This window comes from Littorina saxatilis, linkage group LG15 (assembly GCF_037325665.1).
Source record: "Littorina saxatilis isolate snail1 linkage group LG15, US_GU_Lsax_2.0, whole genome shotgun sequence".
In the NCBI taxonomy this organism is placed as follows: domain Eukaryota; kingdom Metazoa; phylum Mollusca; class Gastropoda; order Littorinimorpha; family Littorinidae; genus Littorina; species Littorina saxatilis.
Window position 1 is genome coordinate 30,170,847 of NC_090259.1, and position 15,836 is coordinate 30,186,682.

At 41.1% G+C, this 15,836-nt stretch overlaps 1 protein-coding gene across 1 annotated transcript in view; it reads right to left on the reverse strand.

The window, feature by feature from the left end:
• Positions 1-2,462: 2,462 nt before the first annotated feature.
• LOC138949051 (GTPase-activating Rap/Ran-GAP domain-like protein 3) overlaps positions 2,463-15,836 on the reverse strand; it is a 27,068-nt gene continuing 13,694 nt past the window's right edge. The window contains exons 10-15 of the mRNA XM_070320780.1: positions 10,926-10,992; positions 10,524-10,604; positions 9,874-9,992; positions 8,374-8,464; positions 7,348-7,571; positions 2,463-6,374 (exon numbers count right to left, since the gene is read on the reverse strand). Coding sequence (XP_070176881.1) covers positions 6,006-6,374; positions 7,348-7,571; positions 8,374-8,464; positions 9,874-9,992; positions 10,524-10,604; positions 10,926-10,992 — 951 coding nt within the window. The 3' untranslated portion in view covers positions 2,463-6,005. The remainder of the gene's footprint in view (positions 6,375-7,347; positions 7,572-8,373; positions 8,465-9,873; positions 9,993-10,523; positions 10,605-10,925; positions 10,993-15,836) is intronic.

A 15,836-nucleotide genomic window follows, 5' to 3' on the forward strand; every position in this document is an offset into this window, starting at 1 on the left:
ACAATATCTATGTTAAATATTGAAAATGCAACATAAAATATTACTTGTTCTTCAGAGAGTTCAAACAACTTAACTTTCTTGTTTTTTTTACTCTGAATTTTGGAACGTTAGCAGTCTCTTTGTTTTTGGATTTGTTCTTCAGAGACTATAAGTTTACTTCAAACACGATTTCGAATGAAGCTTAATTCACAAAGTACAAGCTTTTTACAACTTGGTTTTGGTCATGGCATAGCCTTAATAAATCTCGATCTTCTTTCTTTGATTTTGTCAAAGAAACATATTCTATTTAGCACCAGTGAATGACTAGCACACAGCCGCAACAACGCACACATCCTTAACAGCATACGAACATTCATTCGTAATTCAATTTTGCCTCACATAAAGATACTTACTCTCCTCAAACGAAAACAAGCTTCATACCAACAATAAAAACATTAACGCAGATGGTGTACAATAATCCTAACTCTTGCGATGGCAGAGAACCCCGTGTAATATTGACCAATAGCCTGGACAAACAAACAAAGAAACAAACAAGTCGCGTAAGGCGAAAATACAACATTTAGTCAAGTAGCTGTCGAACTCACAGAATGAAACTGAACGCAATGCAACGCAGCAAGACCGTATACTCGTAGCATCGTCAGTCCACCGCTCATGGCAAAGGCAGTGAAATTGACAAGAAGAGCGGGGTAGTAGTTGCGCTGAGAAGGATAGCACGCTTTTCTGTACCTCTCTTCGTTTTAACTTTCTGAGCGTGTTTTCAATCCAAACATATCATATCTATATGTTTTTTGAATCAGGAACCGACAAGGAATAAGATGAAAGTGTTTTTAAATTGATTTCGAAAATTTAATTTTGATCATAATGTTTATATTTTTAATTTTCAGAGCTTGTTTTTAATCCAAATATAACATATTTATATGTTTTTGGAATCAGAAAATGATGGAGAATAAGATGAACGTAAATTTGGATCGTTTTATAAAAAAAATATTTTATTTACAATTTTCAGATTTTTAATGACCAAAGTCATTAATTAATTTTTAAGCCACCAAGCTGAAATGCAATACCGAAGTCCGGGCTTCGTCGGAGATTACTTGACCAAAATTTCAACCAATTTGGTTGAAAAATGAGAGCGTGACAGTGCCGCCTCAACTTTCACGAAAAGCCGGATATGACGTCATCAAAGACATTTATCAAAAAAATGAAAAAAAGGTCTGAGGATATCATACCCAGGAACTCTCATGTCAAATTTCATAAAGATCGGTCCAGTAGTTTAGTCTGAATCGCTCTACACACACACACAGACAGACAGACACACATACATAGTTAAGAGCATAGTTAAATTTGTGAAGCGGCGCTATATAAGCTAAGAGCATAGTTAAATTTGTGAAGCGGCGCTATATAAGCTATCTTTATTATTATTATTATTATTATTATACACCACGACCCTCGTCTCGATTCCCCCCCTCTATGTTAAAACATTTAGTCAAAACTTGACTAAATGTAAAAACAGAAATGAACCCATCATACCAACAAAATTACGGCTGTTATACAACAATATCATTTCTTTTTTTACGGCAATACCGCGAAGGAGCGATGCGAATCACACGTGCAATCATATCAGTACGAAAACACTAAGACACAAAATCAACGTAGAGCAGGGTGATAATCAACATTTGATCAGCCGGGTGTGAACATAGAAACGAGCACCACAACATAACATGACATCGTGCAATTATGTACAACGGACAACATTTACCGCAAAGGAATCGTCATAATATAGCAATCATTATTCCGACAGTATGTCCATACGGCCAAACTTTGTTTCTTTCTCACGTCTAAGGATATAGTACAGCGCAAGGAAGAAACAAAAGGACAGACATAAAATCAAAGTATTTGGTTTGGACATCAAGTCAACATCACATGCACTCTTCTTGTTCACTTCTCAGAACATCACAGCGAAATCATAGTCACAATTTACAAACAATATTCCAACACAGCCCTGAAAGTCCAACAAATGGTGTACTCGCCTTTGGCTAGTGATTCTGAAAGTTTACTAGCCAGAGAACAAACTTGACCAGCCAAACCAACGACTTGTTTCAGCAACTTTACTCGTATTTGACGAGTAGATGAACATTTCTACTCGCCAGTTACATGTTTCTACTTGCCATGGCGAGGAAAATACTCGTCACTTTCAGGCCTGCGACAACATATCGACATCACAATCATGTAAGCTTCTTATTGATTTGGGACATATACACGAACTTGAACATAAATTTTATAACAGAACAAGATTATTTGCTTTTTGGTTGAGACAGAATTTTAGAGGAAAACATTCCGCAATCCAGTCTGACATTTTCTCTATATAGTGAGTGCTCGCCTCTATATAATGAGTGCTTTAGACGTAAGCACAAAGCTTTTATCAAATAGGGGCAAGGGCGGGGGGGGGGGGGGGGGGGGGGGGGGCAAAATGCAATGCTAAACGACAGAGGTTGGGGGATAAAGGGTGTAGCTTATTTACAGTGTAGAACGAAATGCACATTTCTTTCTGGTAATATCGCAATATTTTTCTGGGTGTTGCACGCCGCTTTGTGCGAACGTACAAAACTTCTGCCTTCAATTTACGTATGAATTAATTTTGATTCTTAATAAATTACGTCCCTAAAAACCACGGAAACTCAAGCCCAGAGCGAATATGAACTCCATCTTTTGAACAGCTAGTCATAGCATCTCCGCTGAGTGGAACAGGGATAAATGCACACTCGATCACTTCTATACTTCTACAAAATACAAACCCCAAATAAACACTGGACAAGAAAGCCCATTTGCATTCCTTTACCAAAACATCTGAGTCGGAAATAATATCATGATTTTAAAACTGCCCTTATTAGAGAGCAGCTATTTTTGTAATCATGTCAAAAGAACGTCATTGTCCATGAAAGCATTGCAACAAATAAATCATTGTCTCAACCGTAACTTTGAACTGAAAACAAACCCAACACAAAAAAGCAACGACATCTTTCTTGATAATCTAACCAGACTGGATCGTATTCGATCATATTGGTAATTGGTAATTATTAGGTTGGCTCTCAGTAATCTGCCAAGTACAAGATCCACCAAAACCCGTTCTTATCAGGTAAGCGCTAGTATGTAGGCCTTACATCCACGTTGTAACTCAGAATGAAGACCTAAGCTGTCCGGTGTAACGAAGACCCTTACTCCATTCCGTGTTGTTTTCTCAATAGGAGCACTAGATCATGGATATATACACTCAGTACAACACGCTTCGTCGAGAATCTGCTGATCCATTGAAAAGCACCAAGAAGATGGTTTTGGCTTTGTGTTCAACACACAGAAAGGTCACTTCTGTTCGATGTTTAGCCTATACACTGCACCATCCACCACACAATTTCTGAAACAGTTGCAGGCACACTCTCACATATTTGCCGTTGTCTGTACAATCTATTAAGAGTGATACAAAACTGAAGTTTCCCTGGATTTTTTCACACAATGAAAATCATGATTTTGTGTGTGCTCGGTCTTTGGAGCAACAATATCGTGTCGTCTAGGTCTGCAACACATCGAGACGACATGATTTCAAATCATTATTTGCATTCTCTCCTTTATTTCGCCAGTTAAATTGAAATTTCACAACACTTGGCTTTCACCTTTTTATCTTTCAGGTCTAACATAAGTCCGGTAATTAAAGGACTATATATGTCATCACATTTGCATCAAACCTTCCTGTAAAAGATCCATTCAAACTGGCCTTCAAGTGAATCGTACGTGTTCCGCAAGATTCCCGTCTTTAAAAACGATCCGCGTGCGTTTTTTAAAACGACATTTACTCAAATCGTTCCTGATAATGTACGAAGTATACGCATATTGAACCACTGGCATTTTCTTTTCAGACATATAACTTTTTTTCGTTTACTTTGCAAAGCGATACCTCTTTACTCGTTCGATGTTGAGTCCAATGAACGCTTCCTGATGAATGCTCAGTATGCTTCGTAGATTTGCTATAATACCGAGATCGAGTCGTCATTTGGTGGATGACTGCAATACGTTTTTTGGACACTATCATATAAAATACACACTCTCCATTACATCGATCTATCTTTTTGGCAGTGTATATAATACGGTAGAATGCGCTGTTCTCTTCTACAAATCTTAACACAAGCAGCCTCTTTGATTTTGTTCAACTCTGGACAGCTTTAGACAATACGGTGTTCTAGATTCATGATTGAACGTCTAGCAAAGACCTGTACGCGTACGTGTAGATATTGGGTCACCCGTGACACACTTTTTTTCCCCCAATGTTCCAAATCATACGTTGTTTTGCTCCCACCAAGACTGCAGATCTTGGCAAACCCGTGACGTAAAAACTGGATTTGATGATGTTACCCGTACACGATCCCGTACACGTGCTGAAAAGTGCTACATGTAGATCTTGCTAATTACACATTAACATGCTTCCATTTGAAACTTCGAGGTCTTCATCGGGGATTGACGCCCGACAAAAGCTAATTGAAGCCCTCAGTCGCTTCGCTCCGTCGGGCTTCAATTAGACTTTGGGAGGGCGTCAATCCCCGATGAAGACCGAGAAGTTGCAAATGGAAGCATGTTAATGTTATTGTAATTCAATCTGACGAAGATCTCTTTCCTGCTTTCATGCGGTTTTAAAGAGACAGAATTGGTTCTGTTCTGTTCACACACTACTTTCAGTCCACCTACCTGCAAGGGTCAAGTCCCAAGAAATATGTCTCTGTATTCCTATCGTATTACTCTGCTCCTGTTTTGTTTTCTTTCACACACATTTTCACTTCTTTTTTGACGGGTTTCTGGACAGCAAACTCTAAAACAAATTCTTTTCATCACAAAAACGATCTTTGGAATTGACTGACGTAGTCCGGAAGATTTCATGCATCAACTTACGTCACGTATTCGACGTCATCACTTCGCATACCTTATGGTCTCGGTATTTCGTTGGCCTTCATATTTCCTACTTGTAAAATGACCCTCAAAGCTAACGGAGACTAGTTGAGGTTGTATCAATGCGCCTCGCCAGCAGGTTGTTAATGGATTTTTTAGCGAGTGGTTATCGACAATTAATGACCGGTAATTTTTAATGAGTTGGGGCATTCTGACCAATCACAGGATCTGTTTCATTAAAACGCAAACTTGATTGAATTACAATAATGGTTAACACTCACAAACCAATCACCTCCAACAATAGTAATACAAACAGTACTCAACATTCAAATAATTATGTCTATATACGGTTTTGTGAGCAGACAAAAAATAAAGGTGATGAAAAATAATCATGCGGTTCACACAAAAATATACCTTGTGGTGTACTCGTTGGTGGTAGAAAAGCTCTAAAATATCTCGGGTTCTTGTACATACATCGACGCTTACGTCACTCTCACGCTGACGTCATAGTATAGTTCATTACATCACAGCACGATCCTTAAAAAAGGAGAGAAAAGAAAGGAGAGAGAAAAGAAAGGAGAGAAAAAAAAAGAAGCTCCGCCTGGTATCAATGATGTTGTTGTACTACACACACTAATGGGGGAACACAGTCAAAAGGATGATATGATAAGGTCACATTAGCCCAGGTAATGAATGTCTCTACTTCCGTCTTGTGAGGGGGGCACATCGTGACGTAAGCGCTGACGTAAGCGTACCATGAAGTGTGATGCTTCGCAGTGCAGGAATCAACCTGCCATCTTCATGCGATGTGGACGGGCAGTCCGAAATGCACTATTATTCAGGTCAGACTCCAGGGAATGCCCACACTCACAAATCAGATCTGTTCTGACGTCACATACATGATAACGTAAATGCCAGATTTGTCATAGCTCCGGCTATCATCTCCTTGCACTGCATGCGTAAATATACTCCAAATGACGCCATCGGCCTCTCCGTCGCGAACTCCATCACATGTCAAAGTGACGTCATGGGATGCCATGACGTCATGGTTCACTCTACGATGACGCAGGCGGGTGTCATACCAAGTCTCCCGTCGCCGAGTCCAAGTCAGGAGCGTTGGGTGAGGAGGAGGCGGTAGTGGGGGGTTCATTCAGAGGGGACAGGTGGTGGTGGTGGTGGTACGACGAGCTGCTCGTGCCCGCTTCCAAAGGGTTAATGTGACTGTGGTGGAAAGAGCTCGAGTCCAGCGCTGCGTGGTGGAAGGTGTTAGGGTCCAAAGGGTTAAGGCCGAGAGGGAAAGGATTGGTGGGGTCGAGGGAGTTGGGGGTCAGGGGAAAAGGACTGGAAGGGGTATGGGGGAAGGGGCTGGAGGGGGGAGACATGTCCGAGGTCCTCAGAATGGTGATGCCGGAGTCGGAACTCGAGGAATCGTGCCTGTCTTTATCCTGGAAAAGAAAAAAGAACGGACACGAATGTTACGACCGTTATCATGTTGTTTGGCTTCTGGAGGAATCGTGCCTGTCTTTATCCTGGAAAAGAAAAAGAACGGACACGAATGTTACGACCGTTATCATGTTGTTTGCGTTTCTGGAGGAATCGTGTCCGTCTTTATCCTGGAAAAAAAAAGAACGGACACGAATGTTACGACCGTTATCATGTTGTTTGCGTTACTGGAGGAATCGTGTCCGTCTTTATCCTGGAAAAGAAAAGAACGGACACGAATGTTACGACCGTTATCATGTTGTTTTCGTTACTGGAGGAATCGTGTCAAAGAACGGACACGAATGTTACGACCGTTATCATGTTGTTTGCGTTACTCTTTTGGCCTTGGGGTCGACGTGGATCTGGTCCCTTATGACAGTGATTTTGAGCTCAGTATATAGTGATCGTTCAATGCTGAATGAACTAACTCTGAAGCTGTATAATGTTTTGTTATCGTACATTTCTAATTAAGCTCACATTATTGGTATTGATCACAAACAACAGTTTACAAAATACTACAAAGAAGAACATAAATACACTACTGAGATCAACATATTACATAAGCATTTAAAAAATGAGCAACATGTTTTCATAAATGTTACAGTAAATTCTCAAAACCAGTATATTAACAACATCCCTGAAATTTCAGTAAATTTGTAAATGTCCAGTTCCACTCGGGGATTTTGTACATTTCCTAAAAATCTAGGAAAGTTGTACATTTCCTGGTTTGAAATATATTTTAATGGAAACGAGTGCTTTAAGGCGCTTACGTTGTGTATTGTTGCTGTTATTAATATGATTATATTTAAGATTGTAAGGCGCTTAGAACTATTTTAGGATTTGCGCCCTATAAATACCCTTATTATTATTTATTATTTTTTGATTATTTTTATCTTCAATAAACACAACGCACGCACTGGTCAGTCGGTCACTTACTCTGTCCGCTGGTAGACTGGACGCCCCCCGCTTGGTCCGGATGAGGGGGGACCGCTTGAGGGAGGAGGGGGAGCGGTCACCGTTGTTGGCCACAGGAGCGAGCAAGGCTGCCCCCTGAGTGCCGCCAGGGCTGGGGGAAGACTTCTCCCCCGCGCTCATCTGTCCCGCCAGACACGACAGGGGGATCTTGTAGACAGTCAGCGTCTGTCCACCGGACGTCTTGTCTGTGAGGGATGGATAGAGTTTGATTGATGTAGAATTATTTAAAGGTTGAAATTACATTAAATTCTACAGTGAGAAAGAGCGGGGGTGGGGTGGGGTGGGGGGGGGGGGGGGCGATAGAGAGGGGGTGGGGAGAGTGAGAGTAAAAGAGAGAGACAGAGTGAAACCAAAATAAATACAGAGAAAGAGAGAGAGAGAGAGAGAGAGAGAGAGAGAGAGAGAGAGAGAGAGAGAGAGAGAGAAACAGAGCGAGAGCGAGAGAGAGAGAGACAGAGAGAGAGAGGGAGAGAGAGAGACAGAGAGACATAGAGAGAGAGAGAGAGAGAGAGAGAGAGAAAGAGAGAGAAACAGAGCGAGAGCGAGAGAGAGAGAGAGACAGAGAGAGAGAGGGAGAGAGAGACAGAGAGACATAGAGAGAGAGAGAGAGAGAGAGAGAGAGAGAGAGAGAGAGAGAGAGAGAGAGAAAGAGAGAGAAACAGAGCGAGAGCGAGAGAGACAGAGAGAGAGAGGGAGAGAGAGAGACAGAGAGACATAGATAGAGAGAGAGAGAGAGAGAGAGAGAGAGAGAGAGAGAGGGAGAGAGAGGGAGAGAGAGGGAGAGGGAGAGGGAGAGGGAGAGGGAGAGAGACAGGCAGACAACGAGACAGACACAGACAGAAAGAGAAACAGTGAGAGAGTCAGAAAATGTGTGTACGTGCTCGCGCTTGCGTGTATACAGTACATGTGCACGTGCGTGTGCGTGCAGATGTATGTGCGCGTGTATGTGTGGCCTCTTTGAAAGACGAAGCAGAGATCTTAACTCACATGATGGTGACGGAGGGGGAGAATAGTTGCTACATTTCTTCTCTTTGGGCGAAGAACTGTGCGCCGCGGAGGAGGCAAAGTAGATGTCACACTGCAAAACCAAGTCATTTTTCATAATTGTTCAGGCCTATTGCACAAGGAATGTTTTTGCGTGAACAGTAATCAATTTTGATGAGATGGCAGGATTCCATATGACAGGATTTAACATGACAGGATTCAACAATACAGGATTCAACTTTACAGGATTTAACATCTAAACAACGAAGTGACTGTGATTTAACATGACAGGATTCAACTGTACAGGACAAAACTATATGACCTCTGTTACCAACATGAACTTTTTCTGCTCATTTAAGGTGATGTCACCTATGATGATTTTACCTCGGTGTTAATCTCTGTAAAGTGTGGATCTCTACCACTGTCGTGTCTCTCTATCATCTCTCTATCACTGTAAAGTGTGGATTTTACCTTGGAGGTGATGATGGTGAGGTCAGGCATGGAGGTTTTGTGCACAAGTTTGCCGTTAATAGTAAGGCGGATCTCTATTGTACCTTTATTACTGTAAAATGTGGATCTCTATAACTGTAAAGTGTAGATCTCTTTGACTGTAACGTGTTAATCTATATGTGGATCTCTAGCACTAAAAAGTGTGGATCTCTAGCACTGAAAAGTGTGAATTTCTAGCACTGTAAAGTTTGGATCTCTAGCACTGAAAGGGGTGGATCTCTAGCACCGAAAGTGTGGAAAGTTGTGGATTTTTAGCACTGTAAAGGGTGGATCTATAGCACTGTAAAGTGTGGATCTCCATCACTGTAAAGTGTGGATCTTACCTTGGATGTGATGAGGGTGATGTCAGGCATGGTGGTGGTGTGCACCAGGTTACCGTTGATGATAAGGCGGATCTATATCGTATCTCTATCACTGTAAAGTGTTGATCTATAGCACTGTAAAGTGTGGATCTTACCTTGGATGTGATGAGGGTGAGGTCAGGCATGGTGGTGGTGTGCACCAGGTTACCGTTGATGGTAAGGAGGATCTCTATCGTATCTCTATCACTGTAAAGTGTGGATCTCTAGCACTGTAACATGTATATCTTACCTTGGATGTGATGAGAGTGAGGTCAGGCATGGTGGTGGTGTGCACCAGGTTACCATTGATGATAAGGCGGATCTCTATCGTATCTCTATCACTGTAAAGTGTGGATCTATAGCACTGTAAAATGTATATCTTACCTTGGATGTGATGAGAGTGAGGTCAGGCATGGTGGTGGTGTGCACCAAGTTACCGTTGATGATAAGGCGGATCTCTATCGTATCTCTATCACTGTAAAGTGTGGATCTCTAGCACTGTAACATGTATATCTTACCTTGGATGTGATGAGAGTGAGGTCAGGCATGGTGGTGGTGTGCACCAAGTTACCGTTGATGATAAGGCGGATCTCTATCGTATCTCTATCACTGTAAAGTGTTGATCTATAGCACTGTAAAGTGTGGATCTTACCTTGGATGTGATGAGGGTGAGGTCAGGCATGGTGGTGGTGTGCACCAAGTTACCGTTGATGATAAGGCGGATCTCTATCGTATCGGGCGTGAAGGCCATCACGTAGGGAAAGGCACACACTGAAACACAACACCGTAGAGATATAGAAACAATTTGACTTTAAACAGAGATATCTCTAGCCGACAGCAAAGACATCTAAATTTCTTTAGTCAGACAACATTTGAAAGTCTGGTTTGAGGAGGAATGAAACACGAAAACAACCTAAGAGGAAGAAGCAGCTAGAGCAGCCAGTATTCGGCAAATATTTCAATTCGGTAGATCAGCGAATTTATATCATGATAATAACAAAATGAAATGAATGAATGCAAAAATTTTAAAAAAACCTGAACAATGTAGTGCACTTTGTTCTGTTTTAGAACTATTTCTTTCATCAAGCTTGCCCAGTTATGACCGCCCCCTCCCCCCATCTTTCTCCCCATTAGAAAAAATATTGACTACTCGTGTATATGTCTTTGACATGTCTGAAATAAGAACGCCCCCGTAAAAACTGCCATCAGTACTTAAACGTCAGACAAAAACCATAGAACGTTGTCCATGTTAGTAACAATTTTAGCAGTCATGTTTCTACCCCTGAATTAAGTCAGACCTACCTATAGACTGGGGTTCGGAGTTCCAGTGGAAATCAAAGTCGTGACATGTTTCTTCTCGAAGCTTCTGGAAGTGACTCACATCTGGCAGTAAGAACAGATTGCAATCAGCATTTCATTGGGCTTCCCCACGCCAAAACACACATCCACAAAACACACATACATACCGTACAGACACAAATAGACAGTGACACCCCCCCCCACACACATATACAAACACATAAAATGCACGCACGCCCGCACACACACACACACACACACACACACACACACACACACACACGCAGTTGGACTTTACTACACACTTCTGCACGATCTCTTACATCTTCCAAAGTTTCTCGATCAAAACAACATACAAGTTCATTCTCATCATCAGTTGATTCCGCACAAATTGTAAAAACTTACGGTTGTAGCACAAAATGAGCTCAGCCTCGTCGTCTTCGTAAATGTCCAGCGCAGATACCAGATTCACCTGTTGGAGAAAAAAAACACACACATAAGTATGGATTAATTAGCACAATGTCGACGTAAACATTACCTACACAAAATATTAAAAAAAAAATTTGAACAATGCATTGAACATAAATTAATCCTCCTTAATTGTTTTTTTTTCAAACCTTTTATTTACAGTCAAAGTTGCTTTGAATAAATAAGAAGTCAACAACAAAAACACCCAATTCCTATGGTCTTTCTTGTTTGCATGTTTTAGTCCTGCACTCCAAAATATACCGTCTCTGTGGTACAAACTAAGGGAGAGTATCGTTCTTACTTCATTCATATTGGTTTTGAATGACGGTACGGTCGCTTCCCTTTAGCACACTATATTTTCTTCTTGCAGGCTTCGTAAGATCAGCACCATTCGCCACACACTCTCCTCTCAAACAACTAACACTCTTGTCTGTGCCTTTGTTCTTTCTAAACTTGACTACTGCAACTCTCTTCTCTCTGGCTGTCCTCTGTACCTCCTGCATAAACTACAAAAAGTCCAAAACTCGGCAGCACGCCTCATTCTCAAAGCACGAAAACGAGATCACGCAACACCACTTCTTCGCACACTGCACTGGTTACCTATTCAAGCCCGCATTGACTACAAACCCTCTGCTTTAACTTCTTTTCTGGCTCGTCTCCTGCTTACTTCTCTGAACTCCTCACCGTCTATTCTCCAGCAAGACAACTCCGTGCCTCTTCTGACTGTCGCATCCTTACCATTCCACACACCAAAACCAAAAAACATTCGGACAACGCACTTACTTTCTGCGCACCCACACAATGGAATTCTCTCCCCTTTCACATCCGCCACTCTGTCACCCCAAGCATTCAAACGAGTACTTAAAACACACCTCTTCAAGAAATACAACCTCTGATTTTGTTTTCTCAGTCCATCAGTAGGCTACATGTAGTGCATTTGTTGTTTTAGTGATAATGTGATAATGTATATAAACATCTAGGGCTATTTTTTAGAATTCAATCAATCAATCAATCAATCAATATGAAGATTATATATAGCGCGTATTCCGTGGGTAAAGTTCTAAGCGCTTGTCGATATTGTTGATAACATATTATTCTGTCTGATTAAGGGTATTCAGCTGGTATTTTCTTGTTTTTACTACCTATTTTATTCATGTTTTTATATTTAGTCAAGTTTTGACTAAATATTTTAACATCGAGGGGGAATCGAAACGAGGGTCGTGGTGTATGTGCGTGCGTGTGTGTGTGTGTGTGTGTGTGTGTGTGTGTGTAGAGCGATTCAGACTAAACTACTGGACCGATCTTTATGAAATTTGACATGAGAGTTCCTGGGTATGAAATCCCCGAACGTTTTTTTCATTTTTTTGATAAATGTCTTTGATGACGTCATATCCGGCTTTTCGTGAAAGTTGAGGCGGCACTGTCACGCCCTCATTTTTCAACCAAATTGGTTCAAATTTTGGTCAAGTAATCTTCGACGAAGCCCGGGGTTCGGTATTGCATTTCAGCTTGGTGGCTTAAAAATTAATTAATGACTTTGGTCATTAAAAATCGGAAAATTGTAAAAAAAAAATTAAAATTTATAAAACGATCCAAATTTACGTTTATCTTATTTTCCATCATTTGCTGATTCCAAAAACATATAAATATGTTATATTCGGATTAAAAACAAGCTCTGAAAATTAAATATATAAAAATTATTATTAAAATTAAATTGTCCAAATCAATTTAAAAACACTTTCATCTTATTCCTTGTCGGTTCCTGATCCCAAAAACATATAGATATGATATGTTTGGATTAAAAACACGCTCAGAAAGTTAAAACAAAGAGAGGTACAGAAAAGCGTGCTATCCTTCTTAGCGCAACTACTACCCCGCTCTTCTTGTCAATTTCACTGCCTTTGCCATGAGCGGTGGACTGACGATGCTACGAGTATACGGTCTTGCTGAAAAATGGCAGCTACTTGACTAAATATTGTATTTACGCCTTACGCGACTTGTTTATTACTTAGTTAGTGGAAGAATTTGTTTGTAATGTATGTTTGATGGGGTATGCTTTTAATTAAGCGTTGTTGACTATCAATGTATATGTAAATGCTTGTATAACTGTGTTTTAATTTTAAATGTGTCAAGCGCAAAGAGCATAATTGTAAAGTTATGATGTTGCGCTATATAAATACTCATTTATTATTATTATTATTATGACTAGTTAGTCAACCACGAAAAACCAAAGAATCAAATTGCACTCCAAAAATGAAACACCCAAAACTAAAAAAAATAGAAATATATGGTACGTAAGCTTCTCCAGAATTTGGATTTGACAGTAGTGAAAAAAAGTGAAATATCATGGGTTTTATCATTGCGTTCTATAAACAAACAAAGCCTCAATACCGTCCAGTCTGACGAATCGATGCGTACAAAAAATATGTCCGCTCGTAGAAGTGCTTCTTAAAAAAACACAGACGGCTCGATAGTGAAACATTAGTGAAAAGATGATAATTTAACTGACGTGGAGAGTCATTTCATAAAAAAACAAATCCTGATGTGCAAACGAAGAAGGCAAGCTAGCAATTAATTCCGTGTAAATGTATCAACGCGGCGAAGGCATGTTCTTATTCCATGTAAAAGTCTCGACAGATCTGTGGTGATGTGCACGATAGTGTGCACGGTAAGGACAGTATCTTCAAAGTGTGTTCAGGGCCAAGGGGCACGAGAAAATAACCAACCGGGTGGGAGTTAGCCGCGGTGCTGATTTGGTTGAAATTGAGATTTGTTGTGATGTCAACGAATCAGACCCCACAGTTTGTTCTCATCCATTTTGGTTTCACTCACTTCCGCTTTGTGTACCTCAGCCCTCGATGCAAGGCACAACATTTTTCATTCTCAGTCCTCGATGCAAGGTACACCATTTTTCATCCTCAGCCCTCGATGCAAGGCACAACATTTTTCATTCTCAGTCCTCGATGCAAGGTACACCATTTTTCATCCTCAGCCCTCGATGCAAGGCACAACATTTTTCATCCTCAGTCCTCGATGCAAGGTACACCATTTTTCATTCTCAGCCCTCGATGCAAGGCACATCATTTTTCATTCTCAGTCCTCGATGCAAGGTACACCATTTTTCATCCTCAGCCCTCGATGCAAGGCACAACATTTTTCATTCTCAGTCCTCGATGCAAGGTACACCATTTTTCATCCTCAGCCCTCGATGCAAGGCACAACATTTTTCATTCTCAGTCCTCGATGCAAGGTACACCATTTTTCATCCTCAGCCCTCGATGCAAGGCACAACATTTTTCATCCTCAGCTCTCGATGCAAGGTACACCATTTTTCATCCTCAGCCCTCGATGCAAGGCACAACATTTTTCATTCTCAGTCCTCGATGCTAGGCACAACATTTTTCATTCTCAGTCCTCGATGCAAGGCACAACATTTTTCATTCTCAGTCCTCGATGCAAGGTACACCATTTTTCATCCTCAGCCCTCGATGCAAGGCACAACATTTTTCATTCTCAGTCCTCGATGCAAGGCACAACATTTTTCATTCTCAGTCCTCGATGCAAGGTACACCATTTTTCATCCTCAGCCCTCGATGCAAGGCACAACATTTTTCATCCTCAGCCCTCGATGCAAGGCACAACATTTTTCATCCTCAGCCCTCGATGCAAGGCACAACATTTTTCATCCTCAGCCCTCGATGCAAGGCACAACATTTTTCATCCTCAGCTCTCGATGCAAGGTACAACATGTTTCATTCTCAGCCCTCGATGCAAGGCACAACATTTTTCATCCTCAGCCCTCGATGCAAGGCACAACATTTTTCATTCTCAGTCCTCGATGCAAGGCACAACATTTTTCATCCTCAGCCCTCGATGCAAGGTACAACATTTTTCATCCTCAGCCCTCGATGTAAGGCACAACATTTTTCATTCTCAGCCCTCGATGCAAGGCACAACATTTGTCATCCTCAGCCCTCGATGCAAGGCACAACATTTTTGATCCTCAGCCCTCGATGCAAGGCACAACATTTTTCATCCTCAGCCCTCGATGCAAGGCACAACATTTTTGATCCTCAGCCCTCGATGCAAGGTACAACATTTTTCATTCTCAGCTCTCGATGCAAGGCACAACATTTTTCATCCTCAGTCCTCGATGCAAGGTACAACATTTTTCATCCTCAGCCCTCGATGCAAGGCACAACATTTTTCATCCTCAGCCCTCGATGCAAGGCACAACATTTTTCATCCTCAGCCCTCGATGCAAGGTACAACATTTTTCATTCTCAGCCCTCGATGCAAGGTACAACATTTTTCATCCTCAGCCGACATGGTGCGTCTTCATATCATGCTGCGTGCATATGCATAGAGGAAGTCAGCAGCAGTCACGTGCAGTCACAAAAGTCACGTGACTGCTGAGGAATAAAGGGAACTAACGTCAATCATTTCTGATGATTATTAATTATAATAAAAAAACAAGAAAGGTATGTTGTTGGAACGTTATTATATTGACAAAAATACATTCTTTTTAATTTTGTGTATGTGATTGTAACGTATTTTTGTCAATAACAACGTTTCCAACAACTTAGCTTTCTTGTTTTTTGATTCTGAATTTTGGAACGTTGGCAGTCTCTTTGTTTTTACATTTAGTCAAGTTTTGACTAAATGTTTTAACATAGAGGGGGAATCGAGACGAGGGTCGTGGTGTATGTGTGTGTGTGTGTGTGTGTGTGTGTGTGTGTGTGTGTGTGTGTGTGTGTGTGTGTGTCTGTCTGTGTGTGTGTGTAGAGCGATTGAGAGTAAACTACTAGACCGATCTTTATGAAATTTGACATGAGAGTTCCTGGGAAT